This window comes from Columba livia, chromosome 5 (genome assembly GCF_036013475.1).
Source record: "Columba livia isolate bColLiv1 breed racing homer chromosome 5, bColLiv1.pat.W.v2, whole genome shotgun sequence".
In the NCBI taxonomy this organism is placed as follows: domain Eukaryota; kingdom Metazoa; phylum Chordata; class Aves; order Columbiformes; family Columbidae; genus Columba; species Columba livia.
In genome coordinates, this window is record NC_088606.1 from 13,648,252 (window position 1) to 13,674,411 (window position 26,160).

A 26,160-nucleotide genomic window follows, 5' to 3' on the forward strand; every position below is an offset into this window, starting at 1 on the left:
GGGTTTCTGAACCCGTTCTCGCTGTGCAAAGCCCAGGATTGATATGTGTAACTCAGAGAATATAATTTGCTGCTGTGATGCCAAGTGCCAGACTCGGGCAGCTCTGTGGGATGGAGCACTGCGAAGGGAAGCGCTGCCGAGGGCACCACCAGCACACAGCAGTGGCTGACAGCACCTGCCGGGGTCACACCTGCAGACCACAAAGTCACTGCCCTGTGCAAACACTGGGTTCTGTGCCCTGATACAGGAGAGCTGGTTTTTCTGGGGTGGAGTAGAAATGCAACACCTTCTTGTCTTAAATCTGGTTTTGGTTTCGAGGTATGCTGCCAAGCTCTACAATGCAGGGAGAAAGACAATACAGCTATTTAATCTACATAGATTAGTGTCTGCAGGAACTCCAATCCCAGATTTTCTTGACTAGATCTCAAGATGAGGATTTCTACTGTTAGCTAATGAGTAACATAAAAAGATCTACAAGTCTAAGACTTAGGAAAATAAAATACATTTAAAATAAGGTATTTTCATTGTTTATCTTGTTTGTTTCTTTTTCCTTACTGACTGAGACTACAGTTATGTATAATCTCAAGCTAGTAAGCAACAAATCCTTTCTTAATAAAGTAACTTAAACCATTAATGGCATTATAGCTTGCTTTAGGTTTACAGTCCTTTTTTTTACTGCCACCTGTCTACTTATCAGACTGTACTGAAGGAAAAGGAAAGCTATTTTCTGTTCTAAAATCACACAAAAACACTCACTGTGAAAAAGTAATATTTAAAAAGAAACAAGTCTATAAGCTCTTCAGAGCTCAGCACTGAGACAGAACAATGTTTCTTGGCGTAGTGTGGTGTTTAAAATCAGATAATACAAAAACAGACGGTCTCTTACACTATCACATCCAGACAACAGAAAACATTGCAATAACCCTGACTACTTACTACTTAACACCAAGCCATCATCACACTTAAGGAAAATTAATTACCTTGTAGATGGAGCTAAAATCCCAGCTGTTATAAAATACAAGGTAATCCTCATGTCAACAGCAATATGGAATTAAGTAATGGAAGAAACTAATGACCTGCACAGAACTCTGGTGCTCCACTGTGGTCTGCCTGGGATGGTTCCTCAGGGATGGACTTCATGTTCCTCAGCGATGCCCCCGGAGCAGCTGCTGGGTTATGTCCGGGACTCAAAGGGCTCTGCATGAGCAGCAGCTGGGTGCCTTGTCTTCTTTTTATTTATGTGAAGGTTACAATGGCAGCAGACAGCAATGCATAGACACTAAATTAATTAAGCTGTTTTTAAGCCACAGCATTAAGGTGATGTCATAAGAACCCGCTTAGGATAGCAAGGTCAGTGGAAAGGGAGAGTATACCTCCTGCAATAAAATAATTTGTAATTTGAAGGGCTTGTGTTGGATGCCTTGTGTGGACTTGTCAAACCATTTGTTTTTCACACCTGGGACCACCTGGAGAAGTATTTTTTCTATCCATTGACATATCCAACAACATCTTTGGTCTAAACAGGAGAAGAGCTAATACACCTGCTTCAGCTGTGAGCAACACACATAATATACTCAGAAATGCATAAATTAGATATGTTTGGAAACATACAGAGCTGGGAAAATATTTTGATGTGAGATAACATAGTTCATCTAATTTATGCCAGACTGAGTTTGTGTTTGCATACAAGCAAGCTCAGAGAGGCACCTGTTGGCAAACAGAAATCTGCTCAGCTTTCAGCTCACATTGACATGGTATTGCCTTGCCATTTTGCATTGATAGTTTATGTTGTTCAACTTCACCTGAGATTTTTTCTCTATTTCCTAAGTAACTAGTTTCATAAAAATCAAGAACAGCAACGATTGGTATTGAGTTTCTTCATAGCCTTACACACACACATACAAAAAAAAAAAAAATTAGGGAGATTCTAACAGAAGAAATAAAGCAGATGCTAATGCATTGCAAGCTCTTAATTATGCTATTGTTTCATTGTAAAATTCCTCTACTAGGAAATGTTGGGCATCTGAACTGTAGCCATAATCCTCTCACACAGAAGCCTTTTCTACAGCTTGTACAGAGTAAGTACAAGCCTGTGTCTTCAGCATTAATGGGATCAGCTGAAATGAGTAATGCTTTGTGTATCCTAAGGCTGTGATCCTGTAAACGTGGTAAAAAGATGGCAGTGTTGTTTTTTCTAATCAGTCAGCCTCACATGAGGTAAAGCGAGTCAGAGCATTTGAGATGGATGGGAAGCTCTCAGAAAGGAGCTTTTGTTTCTCATCTCCAGTCTCTAACAGTCACAGAGAAATATCTCTACCGTCTACCTATTAGTGTCCACATCACTAGGGCTGTTTGTGTGAGAAACACTTATGAATATAAGCAAAGGTCACAAAAGGAGACTCTTAAATCAGGATCTTTTTTTCTGTACCCAGCTTAAAATGACCACACTGATGACCCCCACCAGTGCCTCCCATAAGGAAAAGCCAGAGGACTGCCAGAGGCTGGAGGTCAATTTATCAATGATCAATAGAGACCAATTTGTCACTGAGAGCTCTACAGAAACAAATATTTATCCTTGTCTGCAGTATTCACACAAACGACTGAAGAGAAATATTTCTATTCACTACATGGCAGCCTCTTAACCTTTCTTTCCCTGATAGCTGTTACTTGTAATTGCAGCAAGAATAATATCCTGAGGGCTTTATGCTGATCTGCTGGATTTGAACATCAGTGTCTCAGTTTACAGCCTCTATGTCCCCCCTGCCGCCAGACGAGTACACACTATTTCTGCTACCCAATAAAAGCTTATGAAACAAGCTTAGACCTGCCTAGATTTTATTACCAATTTTGTACAATGAATGGAATGTAAAATCCACTTGGTAATCATGCAAAACTGGAAGGCAGATGAAATAGCTCTGTCCTGCTCTCAATGCCACGGGGCATGTTTTGGCACGGTTTGTGGGTGATGCAGCAGGACGGCAGGCAGCGAGCTGAGCAGCACCTGCCAAAGAGCGGATGCGCTCACTTAAGTGTTGCTTCTTGTAGCATCTCAGCGTTTCTGAGTGCTTGGAGGTTATACACTAGCTATGCTTCAATGGTGCGGAAAAGCACTCTCCGTTCAAAGTGGATAGTCATCAAAGTAATAGAGAAAATTGTTAAGTGCTGTCAATGGAGGCATCTTTGCTTTTTTTATAAGTGCGTTAATGGAATGTCCTGCCACAAATCATAAGGGGTTTGCAGCCGGTTACTCCCAAATGGTGAATATAATGATAAAAATAAATATTGTGTTACCCACTGGTTTCCATTATTGGGCTAAATTATTGGATTAAATCATGATTCCCAGAGCTGAAGTCAAAGGATTTTGCCCAGAGCAATGATTAGGATGTCAGCAGATGCAATCTCCCTGATCCCTGAAGGGGAGCTGAGGGCAAGTGCAGGAGCAGGAGGGTGGCAGCACAAAGGGTGGCCAAGCACCCTGTTCTACATTCTATCCACCACAGGAGGACATATGTTGGGAGAATTAACTACTTTTGCATGAACACATGCACAGATATATATAGGTACCTATGTGTCTGTGGGCCCTACTCGGATCTCTGCCCACCCATACAGGAAGCCCAGCATTGCACTGCATGGATTTTTAGTGGCTCCTAGATAGTGCTTCACAGTTTTCTCAAGGTAAAAAGGCAAAAGAAATGTAGGCATTCCTGCTAAAAATAGCCAGTTATGCCCTCAGTGATTCATTTGTTGGACGAGATTACCCAGTCTGTTCTCTGGCTCAGAATCTCCCCTACCAGTTTGTATACATCTCTCCAGTCTTGCTCAGTCTGTTTTCCTATAGGTTATAGCTTCTTTAGCCAGATATATTAGGACAGTTTATTTCTCTCCCTCCATGGCAGCAAGACCCAAGTATGACTTCCTCCCACTCTAGGGATTTCACAAATAAATCACTATTTATTATTTCACTGGGAACATATAGCATTAGAAAAGAAACTAAACTAAACAAAAACAAAACAAACCCCAGCAAAACCTAAAAAACCAATCCAAGGAATCATCCCTTTCTTGGGTTGCATATGTTGGAACAATAACAGAATCGGGAACATGCCATTAAACTTCACGGGCAGACCTCTTTGCCTTGCTCTGATTTATGCAAGTAATAAATAATTGTACTGAATAACTTCTCAAGCTAATTCCATGAGAGAAAGAAGGCTTCATGTGATTTAACTCCCCATCTCCCAAACATACACATTCAGGGTGATGACCAGGATTTAAATCACAGTCCTGCAAGTTGCTGTGGATTTGGAGAAGATGAAATTGGGGCCTTTGGTGACATCTTTGTAGTGCAAATGAATGTTTATGAATGTATAACTAAGTTTATTGATAGGCATTTTGAACCTGAAATCGTGTCTGTTTAGAGCTGTTGGATTTTTTATTGCATGTTACAGTACCACTGTATTTCTGCAACTATCCTGTTTTTTATAAGCAAGCTCTACCCATCACTAACAACCTCTAGGAACAATGAGGGAATAAGGTGCTTCTTCAGTTGCACTATGGGCTTCTTTGTGTCTGCTCCAGCATGAAGGGCAGACAAATCAGAGGTGGTTCAGCAGAGAGGTCAGGGTGATGAGTGCATATTGAGGTTACCAGCATGAGCCCCAAATACAGAGGAGCCAAAACCTGTTTTTTCTCTGTGGCACCCTTCCAGCTACGTACGGCTGAGCCAGGCCTTTGCAGGATTGAAACCATCACTCACTACTTCGTGTGCCCATGGACACCAGCTCTGGGTGGAGGGAACGAATCTGGGATACCGTGATTAATAGTTCTTTCCTTCTTTTTTTCTTTCTTTCTTTTTTTCTTCTAATGGGATCTCATGTTTGACATATTTTATCTTTTGATGCAGGGACTTGCTGGTAACGAATAAAATATGGCTGGTTGTAAATTTTGCCTCTAAGGATCTTTTTGTGAGGTATTAAAGTTGCAGTAGGATAACTGGGGAATAATAAATAAATCCTTTGGGTTGTGATTGCTACAGAATATTTAGTCTCCTCAGTTTAGACAAACCATGTAACCAGATTTTAATGTTATTTTTTTTTTTTGTAACAAAATACTGTTTTCCTAATATGTCCACTGATATTACTTGGCAGTCACCTTTCTTATTTTTCTCTGTAGACACAATCTGTCTTTGTTATGAAATGTCATTACCACTGATGAAGACAGTGATTTCCCTAGCCGGTCTGTACATAATACTGCACGTCCTTACTGGAGCACAAGAAGAGATACCAGCTTATTTGTCTTCTCATTTGTAAAAGTTTCCCCAAACACTTTCTTTTCCAACAGCAAGTTCATGATCCATACTGCACATGCTTAGACTGCACACCTCATGTTAGCAAGGCAACATCTGTGAACTTGTCATTTATCCCTGTTTTCCCTCAAGATCCAGGCATGCACAGCCCCAGGCTTGAAGGGGAAAGCTGCTGACTCCCAGCAGCCAAAAGCACAGCAAGACTCATGTGCTGTGGCTCCCTCTGGGTGACTAAGCAGCTGAAAATAACACTGCTTAAGTTTTCTTTGGCAACAGGGGTTATAGACAATATTTATCCTTTTTTAAAAATTTTCGGTGAATCAACTAGTGCATGATCACAGCTAATTTAACTGTAATGCAGACTCCAGTTTGCAAGTGATGTAGCTGGCTTCATCTCTGATGGCCCAGCTTTAAAATACTGATAAATTCATCCATGACGTACTCTTCTCTCTTCTGCGTAGCAGTGGATTTTGCAGCTAGTGTTTCTCTTTTTATGTAATATGACCCTATCTTGGTCCCACTGTTAATGCTCCTCACTATCAGCCAAGGCATTAATCTCTAGACTGTGTCCTAAATCTGTTCCTGGAAAGGCAATGGAAGTGAGTATCAATGCTGTTTTTCAGTTCAACAAGTACATGCCATAAATATCAAATTTGTGCAAGGCACAACAGGACAAAGAGACACTTGTCAGTTGATGGGTGTTTGGATCAAACAATTTAAAGGAAAAATAATAGAAGAGTTCTTGAGATTTTAGGAACCTAAGTTTGGCCCTAACAGTAAGTCCAAGCTGAGCTTCCTGAAATCAAAGAAAAGATTTGAATGAGGAATGAGACAGACTCAGGGTGAATATTTCCAGACAGAACTGTAAACTACCTCAAGGGATCTTGTACATGATAATGTCTGCTTGTAGCAATGGCACATGGCACTTTTCAATGGCCTTTGGGCCATGGCCATGCTTATTCAGTGGGGAGTACTTGCAATATATCCCTTGCAAGAGAGACTCTGGGGCTGATTTCCAAGTGGCTGAGTAGCAGGCTGTCCCACTGGAGGGCATCAGGAGGAAAGGGCATCAGCTAGGAAAAGAAACAGGGACTAGAGCAACTCAAATAGAAAGAAACATAACTAGAAAATGTCTGTGAATTGGGCCCTTAAATCTAGATTATTAGTAGCTGCAGAATGCATCTCCTTTAAACAAGGACCTTCATTGTCCAAGTGCCAAAAAAGAACTCTCTCAACTATGATCTCTGAACTTCTGTGATGTTTACAGTAAATGAAATATCATTTTTCTGATTGCTGCTCTGCATGTCTGGCACTTTTGCAGTAGGTTCTTTACAAATCAAGAAGATACTGATTGGATGCATTTTTATATAATATTGACATGAATAAGTGAACTTCATGAGCAGCTTTATTTCCTTCCTTTCCAGAAAAAGAAAACTCCTTGAGCAGCCTCATAAATCTTGAACTTTTTTCCAGCTCTCATCAAATACGAGCAGTGCAGGCTAGCACGCAGGGCAGAAGGAGCATTAATGTCAAGCACCGTCAACAAGCCAAGTAGGGCTGGAGCTTGGCAGAGGACCAGCCGTCCTTCCCCTGCACAGCCACGTGGCACTGCTGGGGAAAAGGTCCAGGTCTGTCATGGAGGGTCTAGTACTGATTTCTACACAGCTTCCAAAATGCTCTCCACACCATCTGGTGACAGCATCCCAGCCTGGGTAGTTAGGATGCCCTCTGCTAGAGGATTTGAATCCTCTCAAGGAGCTGTAGGATAAGCACCAGTGCTTATCTGCTCAGCAATGTCAGGACTCAGGCATTTGGGGCCACACAGAGAAGTGGCAAGTTGGGCTGAAAGGTCTCAGCCAGCACTTATATTGGAACTCCAGTGCTCATGGGTAGCACTTGAGACTCAGGTACCCAAACCTTTGCTCCTTCCTGGGAACCTGAGCTGTCTGTGGCTGGAAGTGGCTCAGCAGCCTGTGATTCACTCACAAACCATGAAAGACCTCAGAGGCCAAATTCCAGCAATCCCATGAGGTCCAGGTTGGGACACGAGCCAGCTGGGCCACCCTTTGCCACTGACTGGAACAAAGTCGAAGTATCTCTAAAAATGGGCCTGTCTTTATTCAGGGAAACCTCCCCTTCATTTAAAATATTTTGTAACTGAGTAAGGGCTCAAAATCCACAAAACAAAACCAAAATAAGGTTTGGATTCATTAACTATTAATACTATTCATTACTAGTATTTCTGCAGTAGCATTTGCATGCATGAAACTTCAGTACAAATGAAAATATGTCCCTCCTTCACATATCTTACAAGTTAATTTATATGCAACACAGCTTGTCAAGAGACGGCAAACAAAAGACCTGGGAGGAAGAGGATTTACTCTGAATAAGCCGATAGCTACAAATGATTCTGAATCATATTGGAATTAAGTGACTTATGCCACTAATGCCACTGGCACTGCTGCTGGCCCTGACACTGGTGAGGTACTTAATCTAGGAGCCTCTTTTGATTTCTCAGAGGCTCCTAATGGTTAATTTTCTTTTCCTTTTCCTTTTTTTATTTCTCCTTCTTTAGGACTTGTCAGACAGAAAGGCTGATGTGTGAAAGGATCTAATCTAGGCTACGCTTAGGTTATGACAGGCAGGAGATGGAGGAACAAAAGAGAAGCAGGACAGAAAAAGTATCTTGCAGTTTGGCTGAGCCACTAATATTTGCTAATTGCAATAAATATGAGCACAGAAGCTCCTAATGAGCTTATATAAAATATTTTAATGGGATGCTGTCAGGTTAAACATTGTGTTTAAAAACATAAATGTCCTTAATAATTCCAGATTAAAACAGAATGAAGTTTTAATACCCAATTAATTTTCCCCACTTTGTACCAGAGCCTGAACCATATTTCACACAACTCAGCCACTGAAAACAGATGGGGCTTTATTCTGCTACTTTCAAGCTGTAGCACACCTACATCATACGAGGGAGGACAGGGCACAGATGCCCCAGGCAGCATGGGAAAGGCAGCTGCAGAGATGCAGAGGGGACACGTTATGTCCTGGCTCACCAGGCTGCCAGGCAGCTCTTGTTAACTCTGGCCCAGCATCGCGTTCCTGGAACAGCAGCTCTGGGGCTTGCAGGAGGGTCTCCCCCTCAGGGTGGGATCTCTGGGACTTGCAGGAGGGTTTTCTCCGGGATGGCAGCTCTAGGCCTCACAAGAGGGTTTTCCCTGGGTGCTGCTCTACACAATGGGGCTGTTGCTGCTCTACCAGGACCAGCCCAGGGGTCCTCACACAGCACTGGATGGCACTGTGCAGCTTCATTTTCTCGTTTTAGCACATGAGTTAAATGTTTCCATGTTTAGATTACAGGCCTTTCAGAGCAGAGTTTAAATCCAGAGCAGTGACTATGTTGAGTTTAACTGAAACTGAAGGAAAGAGCCTGTGGAAACTTCTTCACAAAGAAGTTTTGTAAATAGTGGTTTGATGCTATGGTGATGGGTCCTTATAACTGCCGACTCCATTTTTCTTTCTATTTAATCCCTTATTTTTCTTCCAAACATGCAGATCTTAGTTCTGTCCAACATGGCATTGTTGATTGTACATTTTTAAGCATCAGGCAAGTGCCAAGCAAATCATACATACAGAATAGCGATGCTGGATCTATGTCCAAGCCAAGCCTCTCGCAGAAAGTGTGGGAGGGGGGAAAATGCATTTCCCTGCCCTGGTATCTCCAGGGGCCTCTAGATGTACTCCTTTACCCTGGGTTTCAGTAAACCACAAAGGATGGTCCAAATCTGAGAAGGGCAAGAGTGCAACGGGTCTTGCCCAACGAGAAAATCCACTCATAGACTGAAGGGCTCAGGTATGTTGCCACGTGGAAGCGACACCAAGGACATGCTTGAGGTCATGTCCTCTGCTGGTCACATCATCTGCCTGCTGAAGCCCCCTTGATGCTGGTCCTGCAGTCCCACAGCCCACCCTCCTGTGAGGGTGAGCCCTAGGATGGCCCCACTATTGCTGCTGTCAGAGGAGCTGGACCGTGCTGGCAGCCTGAGCTTGGTCTGTGGATTACGGAGTGTCTGATCCCAAAAGCCCCTTGGCTTCAGGCCATGATCGCCATGAGTCTCTTCTGGTAGGTGCAGCCTCTCTCTAACATTTGAAGCATCTGAGTGTATCTATTCCCACTTACCAGAAAGGCACTGGAGCAAATTTAGTAGGCTTCTGCATTTGCTATCTAGCAAATCCTCCTCTCCCCATTGGAAAGATCCTCTACTTCTTTTATACTGAAGAAGCAGAGAAAATAAATGCTTCCAAATAATCCACAATCTGTGTGACTTCAACAAAAGCAAGAACAAGCACTTAGAGCATGATAGAAGGATTACAGTCGCCATATATCACTATCTTCGGGAGGACAAGCCCAACGCACTGGAAGCTTTGTGAACATTCAGACCACTTAGGAAATCTGCAACACAAAGCAAAATGTTTGAAAATGTATTTTTCCTAAACCATGCATTTCCCAAATGAATATGGACACATTCAGGTCTGGAACAAGTCCAGTGAACATGATGAACGACCACTAGGGAAGAAGAGAAGCAATTGTTATATGTTACTCCCTCCCTCCCAGAATGATGCAATGTCTCTTAAATTCAGTGGGAAGAAAAACAAACAAACAACCATCCCATGCAATTAATAAGGATATACATTTGTTCCGATTTCCTCCAAGCCTGCTGAGCAGAAGTCTATATACTGCAATCTCCTGGCACAGCCAATTGAGTGGTTGACTGTGTTTTCTGTTTACTTCTTTTTCCAATCTGTTCCGTAAGCCAAAGATAAATCCAGTACAGCTCCAGCTGTACTTTTGAACCCATGTTTAAATGGAGTGGAAATAAATCTTAATGAGATTGTCCATCCCTATTACCTTAAGTAGTATACCTCAAATGAACCCCGCTAAAAGCTATAATTCCCTTCTGAGATTTCAGTGACATGAGCAAGTGGCTCATGTTTCACTATTGTGGTTTGGGTCGTCATCAGATACTTGGTAGAATTCCACCTTTATTGCATAAGAATTGGAGAAACCCGCCTTTATTAAAGATGTGAAAATAGTAGAAGATGCTTTCCCCTAATAAGCGCAAATTTATCCTAATCTTCAGTCCAAGCAGAAAATGACTTTTGCATTTCTACTTCATGAGTATACAGATGCAAAAACTTTATTCCCCTAGATTCTTATGATTGGTATTTTGACACCTCTTATTCCATCTCTGGATAAAATAAAGGTATTTTCCCAGGGCTTACTGCTGGGCAGAGCAAAAAAAGGCAGCAGCAGATGGGCAGGACTGAAAGAAACGAGGAAAGGCTGGAGAGGTCTCACACTGGGTGTCTCCAGGGAGCATTGCACAGCAACAGTGACACCACTTAGCATATCTTGAGAACCACATACACAGCTAAAGAGAGACAATTTTTAAGAAGTACTTGCCTAAGGTAATATCTAAGGAAGAAAAGCGTGGTCCTAAGTGTTTGGCAACCTGCAGCAGTGTCCTTCAGGGCACATGCCCTTCATGTGGAGCTTTGGTAAGCAGCAAGAAGAAATCAGTCTTCCTAGCCCAAACCCACTTAGCTGTGCAGAAAATGGGAATTTTGGATCACATTGTGCCCACAGCAGCCAATGGGTAACCCATAAAATGAAAGTCCAGAGGAGAAATCTCTCACATGAGGCCTTGAAAATACAAAGAAGGCAGCCAAACATCATCAGTAGCCAGAGAATCTAGACAAGGAAGATAACTCAGTTCTCCTAAGTGGCTTTTGGGAAATAATGGAAACAGAAACAGAGATCTAATAACCTTTTACTGAACTAAAGTTAACCTCCACCTCTGGGCAGAAAGCTAGGGCTGTCTCTGATTGTACAATGAGCTCGGTGAAGAATTCACCTTCCTGCTGATTTTTCATACCTTCTCTTGATGTTTGATAGCAGATCAGCACACAGAAATTCAAGCACGTGGTCTCATCAGATGCTATTATCTGTTGAGAGGAGAGGTCTGGGACTCATTGCTAGTAATGGGTGAGGTGGCACAAAGGAATGAGACCAAGCCTGGAGAAGCTGTACCAGAGGGCACCTGCCCAGCTGCATTCACTCCTCGGAGTTCTCCAGGCCGCAACTTGTAAACAGGCTGGCCCATGGCAAGGCCATGGAGTAGAGGAAAGTAAATTTGACCTTCTTGAGCTGGCTCCTCACTCAAACAGCTCAGTTCGCGTTCCTTCCTAAGAATACAGGTGCTCCAAGTGGCAAAAATGCAGCTGTTTGGGTGGGCTTGGGACCATGCTGGGATGGACTCATGCTACAGCCTTATCTTGCCCTTCAGGTCAAATCATTAAATTGTCCGGTTGCCTCTAGTTCTCCTCTCTTCCTGAAGACAGCTTAATTAATGAGGTAGATTGTCAATTGAGCAATTGCCTCAAAACAAGGAAATCTTTAATGATGTGGCACCATCACCTAGGATAACCCAGCTGCTGAACTTCATTAGGAAAAGGAAGAAAATGCCAAACATGAACTCACATTTGAGGCACATTTCTACAGGAAAAAGTAAAAACAATTTAGGAAAACCAAGTAGTTTCTAAACCTGTATCCCCCCCTTGAACAAAACAGATGTTTAGCTCCTGGCTACCATTGTGTCTCACAGCAAGTTTTCTTGTTCATTTTGTGGTGCTCCTCTGCCTCCTGTCCCCTGCAGGGACAGCAGACCTTGGGAGGGATCGACATGACACAGGAGCACACGTGCTACTCTGGGGTCTGGCTCTGTCCTGCTGAGGTCCTGATAACAGCACGAAGCAGTGAGATGCTCATGCTCACAGTCTGATGGTCCTTCTGCGTCCCCAGAGCCCAAAATGGTACTGGTACCTCGCTGGTGTGAGCTGTGAGGCTACTACAGAAGGGAAGGGAGACTCATTGTGCCTTGACCAAAATGGGTCACCTGGTCACTTTTCAGAGATAGTCTCCTTCCAGTGTCATGGGAGAAGAGTGAAGAGCTGTCTTCTTACTCTCCCACTTTATAGGACATCAGAGTAGGCAGAGTGTAGTAAAGAACAGCAAAAAGACTCTTCAGCTATTTTATGTGTGGGGAGGCTCCCCAAAGATCTGAAGAAACCACGTAATTGTAGGAGAGGAGTTTGCTGAGAAAATAAACACTCCCTCTGTGAAAAATTGTGAGCAGATTGAATGATTTCCCTGGAGTTTTCCAATTTTTGAATTAAATGACTCAAAATGAAAACATGCAAAAATGTGGTTGGTGTTTAAAAAGACAGCTTTTGTTTGAGAAAACAGCCTACACATATGAGCACTGTGTGCCTTAGCTTGCCGTATCTGTTCCAGACACCGCACATTCTCTCACACTTTCTCACATGATGCTTCTCCCTATGCCTTAGATATTTAAATACCTGACCAAAACATCTTTGAAAAAAATCTTCAATCTCCAGTGACATAAGGCTCCCCATATGTTGCTGACTGGGTGAAAAAGATGGTACATAGACATCTTGACAACCCCAGAAACTCATGACCCAAGAAACCTGGCTTTAGGAATAAAATTAAACCAAGTCTTATAAGGCTCATAATAAACATCAAAGAGTTGGCCATACTAAGATGAATCAAACATTTTAGGTGAAATTTCCCAGAGAAATTGCTTCCATTTCATCAATGTACTCTCTGTTTTCAAACAGTTACGCCTGAATATAGCATTTGGAATTTATGATAGATGCAGGAAATGATAGTTTCCTTTTCAAAATCCTTTCCACATGTGATCCATATGCCTGTAGCACAAACGGATTGCAATTTCATGCCTGAGGCAGATGGGTGTGAGAAGGGCAGCTGACTGTTGTAGCAACAGGATGAACCTGGGAACCTCTGCTCTGGCATAGAAGAACTGTAGAACATGTCAGATTTAGTGTCCTGGGGCAAGCTGCCACTATCAGAGGTGCTTGTTTGCAAGGCTATTGATACTGTAGAGTATTTCCAAACAACTGGTAAAGTATCAAGTCCATATTATAACAAGTATACTTACTGCTAGAGATCTAGTTATGAGGTGTCTGAGTATTTTGTATTTTATGACATACGTGTTTCCAATAAGCTGTTTAATATAACATCACAGATTTGCCTGTTGGAGATATTGAACATGGTAAAGAATGCAATTACAGGGAAATCAAGTATGATTTCAGGCTAAATTAGCTTGAAAAGTGTTGCTGGGAGCTGGATTACATCTGTGCCTCAGTTGCAGAGCATCTCTCAAAGGGGGAAGAGTTGCTTCACAAAGCAACTGTGGAAACCAAGCTTTTCACCAATGTTCAGCGATGGCACTTTCCTCACCAGACTGGAGAACATGGACCTGATTTACAGACATGCCCAACACTCACAACTGCAAATGAAGTTTGAACATATGAAATACAGCACAGTGCTGGTGCTCCAAAGGAAGAGCTCCTCTGCATCTCTGATTAGACACCCATATCTGTGGGAACTGCTTTTGGCTTGATCTTGCTGTGTTTTAGTGCCTCATACATAAACTCTGAATGATACCACACACATGGCTGTGACTTACTGCAAAGCCGTATCTACCAATGTTTCACTAGGGGAAATAAGAAACATTTACTGAATTTTAATTAGATGCAAATATAAATACATTTCGCTGAGCAATCACACTGGGATAAAGTATGACTAAGGCATGGTGCTTCCCACACGCTACTAGAGTGCTTGCTGGTGAGGTCTCACCCAGCAAAGCTCACCAGCCATGCAGTACAGGGCTCAGCATGGCTGTCTTCAGAAGAATCGAGCTGACCCAGCCACAGACTGTGGATAAATGTATTTCTGCAATTTTAAGACTTGTAATCCAAATTCACTGGACTGAATGGAAAGGCTCCTCTTGACCCCAAGGAGTTGGATCAGGGTCCTAAAACTTTCCCTTCCCTCAGAGAGTGGCACATGCACAAATTATAAATTTAACCTGAAGTTAGGTCCTTCTCAATCCCTGTGATGTGATCAAGCACAAGCTGAGACACTCAGCTTGCTGTACCTTTGTAGGTTTTTGAGTATCTGTGGAAAACAAGTGTTCAGATGTTACACATGGGTCTTTTTTGTGTGCTTTTACTTTTTCTTTGCATCAGTAAAGCCTCTTTAGGCAAGTTGTCTAGCTACAGCAGTTTCCAGCCAACCCTGGCTTCGGGCTGGAGAGCCCTTGCCTGGGGAGCTGGCTGCTGCTGCTGGGGTTTGACAGGTTTTTACAGCAAATGGAGCTGCCAAAGTGCAGGGTCATTCTTCATCAGAGCTTCTGTGGAGAAGCTGGAATGACCATGTCCATCCAAGCGGACTAGAGAAGCTTCCACACACACAAATATGTCCAAGCAACCAGCCCTGGGCTTCTTTCCCACCACCAGTTGCAGCAGCAAGGATCTTCCCGTTCTCACAGTAGTTTTATGAGTTACTGGGAAGCATTCTGTGTGTGCTGTGTGATTGAGGGGTACTGGCAAAGCCATAGTGCATCCTGCAGCTCCACAAAGAGCATGTCACAAATGGTAAGTGTGCATGTGTGTTGTGCAGGCAGCAAGTAAATATATTCATCTACAAAATAGGTGAAAAGCATGTGAAACACCAAGTTTGGAAAGTAGCATCTATGGATTCATGAGGGCATTGTAGACCTACATCTTTCAAACATCACTCCAGACTAACTCTTCATTTCATGCCCTCACACTAGCTGGTGCGGGTGAAAGCCTTTGTTCTGCCAGGAAGCACTGAAGTGATGGAGACACGCACCACCCAGACGGTGCTGAGAGCAGTGATGGGGTGCTGGGGGGTTCCTTCCCAGGTGGTGGGCAGGTGCTGTCTGAGATGAACGAGTCATTGGCACCTCTCTGAAATGCTCCTTGTTATCTGTGATGAGGACAGCACTGTACTTTCCTTAATCTTCTTATAATTTATTGCAGTTCTTCAAGGGCCACAGCCGATTTGCTGAGCCCAGTTTGGAGTCATTTGAGAGTGAGCTTGCAGAGACAGGCTTTTCCTCCAAAAAACAATTTCTATGATTGACACACCATATGCAGAACCAAAGAGCAGCTCTGACCAGCCCCCACACGTCCTGCTGACTCAACGGTGACTTCAGCTGCTCCATCAAACCCAGGTTTCCTTCAGGGAACTGATCCTGGGCACTATCAACAGGTTCATGCCCAGTGCTTGGTGTTTGTCAGAAGCCCATTACTTTGCCCCAAGAGGTTTTCTTTCCAGTTTCCTACAAGGAAGAAAGGATTTGGGGCACCTTGTCAGTCTTTTCAGTGAGTTTTAGATGAGGTTTCAGATCTATAAAAGTCCTGAATACTACTAATTTAACCATGGAAACCATTAGTGCATGGTGAGGGAGCTGATCGCAGACAGTAAGGAAAGAAATTATGTGGACAGAGAGACAACTGAATACGTAGATGAGAGACTGGGCACTCCCCATGTTGGTGAGAGGGCCATCTGGGCATTTAGTTGGAGTCTGAATGCCAAACTGAGGGAAGGGTGCCCCACCCTCTAAATTACTGCCTGTGAAACAGGTCTGCAGCAAGAGAGGGCTCCAGACAAGGAGCAGCAAATGTTAAATGTAATTATGGCTTCTAAATGCCAATGGCTTAACACAGACTGTGTTGGAAATGCTGCAGATGTTGTGAAGCATTGAAGAGAGGAGGAGAAAAAACCTATCAGTTGGGTTTTTTTGCATGCCTTCAGTTGCCGTAAACATAACGGAATACGACTGTTCAGAAATGTGCTGTACAGCCTGTGCAAGTGTTCTTGCTCACAGACCCTGAGACAAACTACATCTTCCAAGTATTTCTACAGATAACCAAAATCCTGCTGTCAGTGGCAGGGGTGGGTGGGGAGGAGGAGCGTTCAGGAACTGTGTAGCATCTTCTGTATTTCCTTAACTAGATCGTTAACCAGCATTGCAGCTGCAAACTTTTATGCCAACTTCAACTGTCTCTAATGACTGCCTGACTCCCCTTCTTCAGCACTCCCCCTCAAAAGTAGGAAAGAAAGGAGAGGGAGAGGGAGAGGGAGAGGGAGAGGGAGAGGGAGAGGGAGAGGGAGAGGGAGAGGGAGAGGGAGAGGGAGAGGGAGAGGGAGAGGGAGAGGGAGAGGGAGAGGAGAGGAGAGGAGAGGAGAGGAGAGGAGAGGAGAGGAGAGGAGAGGAGAGGAGAGGAGAGGAGAGGGGAGGAGAGGAGAGGAGAGGAGAGGAGAGAGAAGGGGGAAGGGGGAAGGGGGAAGGGGGAAGGGGGAAGGGGGAAGGGGGAAGGGAAAGGAAAGGAAAGGAAAGGAAAGGAAAGGAAAGGAAAGGAAAGGAAAGGAAAGGAAAGGAAAGGAAAGGAAAGGAAAGGAAAGAAAAGAAAAGAAAAGAAAAGAAAAGAAAAGAAAAGAAAAGAAAAGAAAAGAAAAGAAAAGAAAAGAAAAGATCCCTTCTTATACTCCCAGATGTAATTTCAGTATATTTGTACAAGCTTAGACTTCTGAAAATTGGTGTTAGCATCTCTGCTAGTTCTAATACCTCTCGTGCCTTTGCTTGGGACACTTCTAGAACATAGTCACCACCCACATAACTATGGCCAAGCCTCAGGGACAGGACATCTGTGTCCTGCTGCTCCTGTGCTGCCTTTTTCCTATTTCCAGGAGTTGCAAACTTTGAATCTGGTTTATGAGTAGTGGGTGGGACTTATACTGCACAGCTACATACAGCCATGCTACAGCTGAGCTGGGCTAAGCCCCTGTCAAGAACAATCCTGGCTGTGACAGTGAGAAACTTCTTTCTTCTCTGCTTTTGATGGCAAAGAACCAGCTTCACTGTCCGTGGCATTTACACAAGTACAAATAGGGAGTTGCTCCAAGCCCTCCAGCTCTCTCCCTTTGCCAGCACTGAAGCAACTGCTACATGGATTTGGGAAGCCTCAGATCTCTCCCAAACGGAAAAACACTTTTTTCCCCAACAATAGATCTGAGAAAGTGGATGAGAAGAGACTATGGTTGGACAACCACAGCCTCACAGCTTTGAAAGCTGTTTGAACCTGGCAGTCCCTCCTTAGCAGGGAGCCCTCTCACCAAGACTCAGCCCTCACCAGCCTGTGAAGCGGGTGAAGGCTGCACAAAGGTGATTTTAACTCTTCACAGACTGTTGGCTGAATATTTTGGATCCTGAGACTGTCTGTAAATGCCTAATGGGCAAACGAGGCTTTCCAGATGTGCCTCTGGCAGGTTCCCACCCCTGTGTCTTGCTTGTCACCGTTAATCTGCTTCTGTTTTTCCCTTGGAAACCGTGGATTCCTGGGGCACCAGAGTCACTCATTTTTTCTTGCGAGTTTGTGTGATCCTCAGGTTCCAAAAACTCTTTTAAACCATACAAAATGATTTCTTCATTATCATTGATGTTTTCCCCCTCAATGCAAAGCATCCATTTGTTCAAGGCACTGCTCAGACAAATCAAGGACCCACAGCTTTACTGGGAGGAGCAACAGGGAGGGTCAGGAGGAGAATTCCCAGCTGCCTCAAATATTCTGGGATTTCTGTTTCAGTTGCATCAAACTGGGCCAGGGAACACAGGTATTATGTTTGTGTTTATTTTACCCAAGAATTCCTAAATTTTTTGTCTTACTTCCCACTCAGTTTCAGTTTTAAAATGTAGTCTTTAGAAACACATTAACATACTGAAATTGTTGACAAAATGTTGCTTTTTGGTTTGGTAACCTCTATATTTTGTGACAGAAGAACACTCTACCAGAAAATTTTTGACTGTCTTTAATAGTTAACATTCATCTTCTGATCTGATTTCCAAATGCAAAAGGAAATCAGTTTGCCAAGAGGTCCATAAATCAAGATCAGAGTTTCTGTGAGGTCTTCATCAGTAACCAACCCTGTTAAATAATACAGAGTGTTCTAGGTTCTTGTTGCTTTGCAAAAATTACCTGTTAGCACTTAGTACTATTATGATGGTGATTGTCCCCCTCTATTTGGTACTTGTGAGGCTGCATCTCAGATGCCATGTTCAGTTTTGAGCCCCTCACTACAGGAAAAACATGGAGATGCTGGAGATGGTTCAGAGAAGAGCAACAAAGCTGCTGAGGGGTCTGGAGCAGAAGTCTGATGAGGAGCAGCTGGCAGAACTGGGGCTGTTCAGCCTGGATTAAAGGAGGCTGAGGGGAGACCTTATCGTTGTCTACAACTACCTGAAAGGTGGTTGTAGCATGGAGGGTGTTGGTATGTTGTCCCAGGTAGCAAGTGACAGGACAAGGGGAAGTGGCCTCAAGTTGCACCAGGGATGGTTTAGATTGGATATTAGGAAAAATTTCTTCCCTGAAAGGGTTGTCAGGAACAGGCTGCCCAGGGAAGTGGTGGAGTCACCATCCCTGGAGGCACTGAAAAGCCACGCAGATGTGCTGCTTAGGGATTTTGTTTAGTGCTGGACTTGGCAGTGTTAGGTTTATTGTTGGACTTGATGATCCTAAATGATTCTATGATTCCACAAAGATCTGGAATGGGCCAAGCTCCTGGAGTCAGAGAGCAGGAGCTGGTGGAGATTTCCTCCCTATCTCTCCTTGGGAGGGGGCTTCTCCCATGCCTGAGCAGGCAAAGGATGGGCTGTCAGCTCAGGTGAACTCAGTAGAGAGCTTTTGGGAAAAGAGGGGAAAGCAAGAGGGAGCCGTGCAAACTGCAGGAAATCCTCTGAGATTTCAGCCAAACCAGGTGAAACAGCTTCATGGATAGGATGCTTTCCTATGGAAAGCTGTGCATAGAGAGGTGATGTCTTGCCCAGTGAGCCTGACCAAAGCAAAAGCACAAGCCACTAAATGGGGTAAAGGCTGGCATTTGGAAATGCTTCTGTCTTGAAGATTTACACTGACTGTCAGACATCTTTACCTTCCCTCTTCAGAACATTTGACTTGGCCACGTCCATCGCAGCTGCAGAGCATCTTTAAGTGGCTTGGCCATGGCATGTAGCAAGTTGGACAAGAACAAAAGTGGAGTTGTACACCTTCAAATCAAATCCCTAGACAGACTTGATGTAATCTGTTGTGGTATCTAAGCCCAGGGACTTGAGCAAGGCTGCACAGCTTCAATGACAGTGCTGTAGCTGTAGTCATTCACAGACGCTCTTCATCCAGGCTTCACATCATTTTCCCCCAAAGATGAAAGTTAAGTATAATTTTTTTCTTTCTGAGTGTATTGACTGCAAGATTGTTGGTGCTTGGCTGTGCAGGGCTTTAGTAACTCTGAGGCGTGGGAGCCCCAGTGACCCAGCCTCATCTTCCCCTTCCTGGAGAGCTCCAAGTATGCCAGCCAGCACTCCACAAAGTGCCAGGTTTTAGTGGGGTTCGGAGCTGTTGTTCATCCTGCAGACCACTCTCTAGAGATCACAGAACCACAGAATGTTAGGGATTGGAAGGGACCTCAAAAGATCATCTAGTTCAATCTCCCCGCCCGAGCAGGAACACTTAGATGAGGTTACACAGGAATGTGTCCAGGCGGGTTTTGAATGTCTCCAGAGAAGGAGACTCCACACCCGGCCTGGGCAGCCTGTTCCAGTGCTGTCACCCTCACTGAGAAGAAGTTTCTTCTCCAATTTAAGTGGAACCTCCTGTGTTCCAGTTTGTACCCATTGCTCCTTGTCCTATCATTGGTTGTCACCGAGAAGAGCCTGGCTCCATCCTCCTGACACTCACCCTTTACATATCTGTAAGCATTAATAAGGTCACCCCTCAGTCTCCTCCAAGCTAAAGAGACCCACCTCCCTCAGTCTTTCCTCATAAGGGAGATGCTCCACTCCCTTAATCATCTTTGTTGCCCTGCGCTGGACTCTCTCCAGCAGTTCCCTGTCCTTGAACTGAGGGGCCCAGAACTGGACACAATATTCCAGATGCGGTTTCACCAGGGCAGAGTAGAGGGGAAGGAGAACCTCTCTTGACCAACTAACCACCCCTCTTCTAATACACCCCAGGATACCATTGGCCTTCCTGGCCACAAGGGCACAGTGCTGGCTCATGGTCATCCTGCTGACCACCAGGACCCCCAGGTGCCTTTCCCCTACACTGCTCTCTAACAGGTCATTCCCCAACTCATACTGAAACCTGGGGTTGTTCCTGCCCAGATGCAGTACTTCACACTTGCCCTTGTTATATTTCATTAAATTTTTCCCCGTCCAACTCTCCAGCCTGTCCAGGTCTCACTGGATGGCAGCACAGCCTTCTGGCATGTCAGCCACTCCTCCCAGCTTGGTGTCATCAGCAAACTTGCTGATAGTAGCCTCCATTCCCTCATCCAAGTCATTGGTGAATATATTGAATAATACCGGCCCTAGTACTGACCCCTGAGGCACTCCACTAGATACAGGCCTTCAGCTAGACTCTGTCCCATTGACCACGACTCTCTGGCTTCTTTCCTTCAGTCAGTTCACAGTCCACCTCTCTACTCAGTTGTCCAGACTGCACTTCCTCAGTTTAGCAGCGAGGATGCTGTGGGAGACTGTGTCAAATGCTTTACTGAAGTTAAGGTAGACCACATCCACCACTCTGCCATCACCTATCCACCTCGTTATGTCCTCATAAAAGGCTATGAGGTTGGTCAAACATGACTTCCCCTTGGTGAAGCCATGTTGACTGCCCCTAATGACCCTCTTATCCTTGATATGCCTTGAGATGGCACCAAGGATAAGTCGTTCCGTCACTTTCCCAGGGATGGAGGTGAGGCTGACCAGTCTATAGTTACCCAGATCCTCCTTCTTGCCCTTTTTGAAGACTGGAGTGACATTTGCTTTCTTCCAGTCCTCAGGCACCTCTCCCATCTCCCACGACTTGGCAAAGATGATGGAGAGTGGCCTAGCAATGACTTCAGCCAGCTCCCTCAGCACCGGTGGGTGCATCCCATCTGGACCCATGGATTTATGGATATCCAGATTGCGTAATTGCTCCCTAACCCAGTCCTTAAGACTCCTTAACCCATGCTTAAGACATGCCAGTACTTTTCTAACCTGCAACAGGTAGTTGGGTTGATATGCTGGAAAAAAAAAACTTGCCACTTCGCTGCTTATCTCAGGGCGTTAAATGAAGCCTGTACAGCAATTCTGCAAGGTGATTTCAATGTATCACCTTGCAAATAGTGGTATTCAGTGTGACCACTCACATGGCAATGTTAGTGTCTGAGTGAGGACTTTTTATCTAAGGTCTAAACTGCATAGCAGAACTGGTGCTCCAGCCCTAGGGGGAACACAGAGTTATCTGCAAAAAGCTTGAGATTTTTTACCAAATCTGATGAAAAATGAATTTGAAATATAGTCCTATACTGAGTGAATGAAAGTGGGGCAATTTTATTTGACAGGAGTACTACTGCTCATGCATGTGCTGAGTCATTTCTAATGAATTTTTGTTACAAAAATATGTTTGTGCCATTTTTTATGCCCAGAGGCTGTTTAGAGACAGCCCAGCATGTGAGATGGAGGTCTCGCTCACTAGCAGCCTCCCTGGCTGAGCTCAGTGGATTCACCATGACAGTGCAGAATATGTGCTGAATTTCAGGAAATCTAAATTCCTGTGGGTTTCTGGGATATCCTTATTCTGAAAACACCAATTTTAGCAAATTGGCTCCAGCCTGTCTTAAAGACATGTTTGAAATGTGTAATTTTAGCTTTGAAAGGAAGTATTTAGCTAAAGAGTCAGGAACATACTTCAGATGAAAGGTCTTGTTTCCTCCTCTATTGAAATGAGGCCAATAAAAGTTTGGGAGGAATTTTAAGGAAATTCAGTTAGATTCACGTGCCACCTGCTGCAGAACAAGCTACATGAATTCTGTTTCTTCCTTTCTTAGCCCTGTTGTAGTAAATAACAGAAAATATGTACATATGAGACTCCCAGTGTCTGAATAGCTACTCCTTCTTCAGCAATATAATCTTCATCTATTATGGCTGAATACCTTGTATTATTGCAACAGTGATATTATCCACAAAAAGTTACCCATGCCATTCAAAGTCAGTCTGTGGCTGAAATAAAAAAAGTAGGGCAAGAGGCACTTTAAGAACCTTTGCGTGACTTCCGAGGTTTTTCTGAAGTCAAAAGGATTGTGTTAAGAACCAGAACCATCGTGACTCATATATTCCTCATCAAAATGCTGGGTGTGTGAAAGGCCGTTCAGTCGTATGGAGACTGAACTATGTCTCTTTACAAGAGAAAAATAATACACACAAGAGGAAGCACTTAAATAATTGATGTGCTTTTCTTTTATCTGCATGTAGGAATGGCAGGAAATCTATGTAGCTGGCACTAATGGATAGCATCAGTATGTCAATAATTGCTAATGAGAAAGAAATAGGAGTGCATTTGTCCTGAAATGACTGATCTTTCTTTCTTCTTTATCTCACTGTGTTACAATGAGAAATTAATAGCCTAAATTTTAGAATTCTGTTCACTAATAGATCATTTTGATAGTGATGCTTTCAAGTGCCTTTTTTGGTATGAATTCAGTCCAAAATGACTGTACACTTGCTTACATTTAATGCAATCTGACAGCTAAGATCCTTTTTTTATGTCTTCTCTGCTACATTCAAAAGACAAAATAAAACTTTATTTGCATCACATGTTTAATTTTCCATTTCACATCATTGAAAGGGTGCAGCCATGCTGGAATTGAACATAAAACAGAGATTTAAAAAGACCCAGTGCTTTCATCCTGAAAAACTGCATAACCATTTCCAGCATAGAAGTAGGATACTCTTACTGAATAAAGCTTCTTGTTGAAAAATTATTGGTATATTGACCCGTTCACATCCAGCTATTTAATTCAAAGATTGTATTCAGCAGTTCCCTCTGGGTTGTTTGTCCGAGGGAACAATTACACAGCTGTTCTTGCCACATTCTTGTGCAGGCTGAAAGCAGGCGAAAAATTCTGGCATTAATTTACTGTAAATACAAACTGCAGTGCTCCAGGTTGTTCGTGAGGCATAGCCTTTGCAAGGAGGTTGGCAAAGCAGTACATATCCTTGACACTAATATTCTGCTTTGGCTAAACTTATTTATATCTGCGTGCATGTGTATACACAGACACATGCATACGTCTGTACGGTTTGTATCATACGCAGGGCTCTGGATTCAAGCCACATTGCAGTGCTAACGATATCTGTCACTGCAACAACTTTTTGCAGCTATATTATCTGGCCGCATTTAAAACCAAGGATTTTAAATGTACAACGCCAGCCTTCCTATGTTGTTCAGATTCAGCAAAGTGGTATTTCTGCATTAGTGGGCACTAATAATTATTTTTGAACGTTTGATGCTGATTTTTTGCAACCCTTTTTATGGAGTTTTTACTGCTAAATTTTTAAACTCAGAACTAGCTATTAAAAGAGCAATAACCACAAAGAGAAGTATTTGATTTCAAAATACCTTGACATGAAAAGCAAGCTGTCAGCAACTGGTTCACTAAAATTGCTTAATAATTCTATTTCCAGTGTTGGTTTTGTGTGTATTTATATACACATACCCGGATGCACACATTTATACATACACAAACTAGAAAATGATGCCAGGTCCGTGCAGCGGGTGAGCCATTGGCAGCGACCTGTGCCCATTGAAGGGCAAGAGCAGATCTGGCTGGGGGACCTGGGAGGTTTATTGGCGGAGCAGAGAGAAACAAGCCTTTCCTTTGCATATGCTGGCACATTTGCACTCCACATCCATATCTGAACATCACTTCATCTTTACTTTTCATTCCTGCCCATAATAAACTGCTTCCTTCCCTCCAATCTTACACCTATGAATGCTTTTCTAGAGGAAACCTCCCAGGCCCTTTCAGCAGCAAAGGTAATTAAGATATCAGTAACTTCTGCACACAACATACCATGCGTGCTCAATATCAGTTTCATCATTAATATCAGATGCCAGCTAAATACTGTCACTGTCACCCTGAAATATCCCACCCTTAACTCAGAGTGCTTAACAAGCAGAGTGAGATCAGGCCCTTAAAATCAAAGCCTGAAGAAGGGAAGATTTGCTGGTGAACAGATCAGCCCTTTGAGAAGGTAAGCAAGAAATATTCATCTTCATCTCTCCTGTTTAGACAACGATGGCGACGGCACAGGGAATTGCGCATGGTGCAGTTCACTCTGCACTTTATACATAATTGATATTTTTCTACTCTGGTTTTGAGTGCGCATTTTTGGACTTGGGATTGTTTTCATAACATGGAAGCAGAGAGATGAGAAAAAAAATTAAAAAGGCACTGCAGCAGCCTTCTCCTTCTTCAGCCTCACTTTTTAGTCCAGATCCTCATGTCTGACATGCAGCCTTCACAGGCCAGCGAACATGAGTGCTACACAGTATGTACATATACATATATATATATGAAAAGAGAAATGCTTGCCATGACAAAAGGAAAAAAGAAAAAAGAAAAAAAATGTTTTCAATGGTCCATCTCTTTATTAGTAAAATGCTTTGGTGTACAATTACTGTAGCATTTCGATAAGAGTTTCCTTTCACGCAGACAGTCTAGGGAGTGTTTACAATTCTTACAGAAGTTAAAAAAAAACCCCAGCTGAGAAACACACTTTTTGCTTACGTGCTCTCTGGCTCAGTGAAGTTTGACATACACAGCCGTAAGTGCTAGGAAAGGACCCCTTTCCAGATATAGGCAAAACACGTAAGGCACTTATTCTGAAAATAAGGTGTGCTTCTATTTCCTTTCAGCAAATAAACCCTTCGCATTACATTTATCTGCCATTGCTGCGGCTGTTACCATCCAGGAAGGTTTATCAAGGCATGAACACGAGACGTACACAGCACGCTTGGTCCTGCAGAACCCATCCCCAGAAACTCCCCTTCCCGAACTCGAGACTACGCACGTCAATACCATCATTTCTCAGGACACAGATACTTCAGACCATCTGCCTGAATTACTGAACCCTTCCTCCTATCCAGCCCCTGTGCCTTTAGAGAAAATCCAGGCGATACCACCCGCGCCAGCCCTCCACCACGGGCTCGTAAGGAACCGCACCAGGCTTGGCGGTGATGCAGGGAGTTTCTCCTCTGCCTGCCACGGCTCCGGCTCCCTTCGAAAGCAAGCGGCTTCGCGTGTGACTTTGCAATCTGAGAATGTGAACTAGTCGGCAGGACACTGGGGTAAATATAAATCTGACGCTTACCCACAGGCAGTCCCTCGCAGTCTGACATCGTGCGAGAAGTCCTCCTCACCGGGGGCTCAGAAAAACCACAGCAGGAACGTAAGTGCAGGTCCTTCTGCTTGCAAAGGCAGGGAGAAAAAAAATATCTAACAATTTACAGCCACCCTTCTCTTACACTGTACATCTACCCACCCAGAGAGCTGTAGCAACAGTCCCGTCCCTGCCTTCTCATTATGGGATGTAAAGATAAGAATGTGCTTTTGTGCCAAAAGAGTGTGCTATTGGTGGATAAATTTGTTGTCATCCCTCCCCTTCACAGAGTTTCCTCTTTAATGTCACAGAGGCACATTACCCTGTCGGAAAGGCCATCGAATATTTATGAAACAGCTTTTAAGAGCTAAGTCGCAAATCTGCACTGGAGAACAGGGCTAATTGCTGTGCAGTGGGGTGGGTGGTGGGAGCTGCACCACTGGGGTACTCCTGGGTCCCGGAGGGCTGTGGGGGGGAGGTGGTGGGCTGAGGGACATGCTCTGATGTCTTGCTCTGTACCTTCTCAGTCTGCAGATTAAATAAGGGTCTGAGTAGAAATACTAAAAGCTGGCAGAGGGGCCAGGACAAGGGGACAGGAGCCAGGGTATATTTGTCAAAGGAAACAGGGAAAAAAAAAAATCTTCTGTTTACACTGTAATGTAAAATAAATAGTTTTTGTGA

General features: G+C 43.7%; 1 protein-coding gene across 5 annotated transcripts in view; it reads right to left on the reverse strand.

The window, feature by feature from the left end:
• Positions 1 to 25,705, reverse strand: part of EML1 (EMAP like 1) — a 130,282-nt gene extending 104,577 nt beyond the window's left edge. For 2 of the 5 annotated variants that reach the window (XM_065063519.1, XM_065063518.1), the window contains exon 1: positions 25,471 to 25,691. In XM_065063519.1, the coding sequence (XP_064919591.1) occupies positions 25,471 to 25,498 (28 nt within the window). In that variant the 5' untranslated portion in view covers positions 25,499 to 25,691. Of the gene's footprint in view, positions 1 to 25,470 lie in introns of all 5 variants that reach the window. The other 3 variants (XM_065063516.1, XM_065063513.1, XM_065063508.1) reach the window with 3 other exon arrangements.
• Between the last annotated feature and the right edge of the window lie 455 nt (positions 25,706 to 26,160).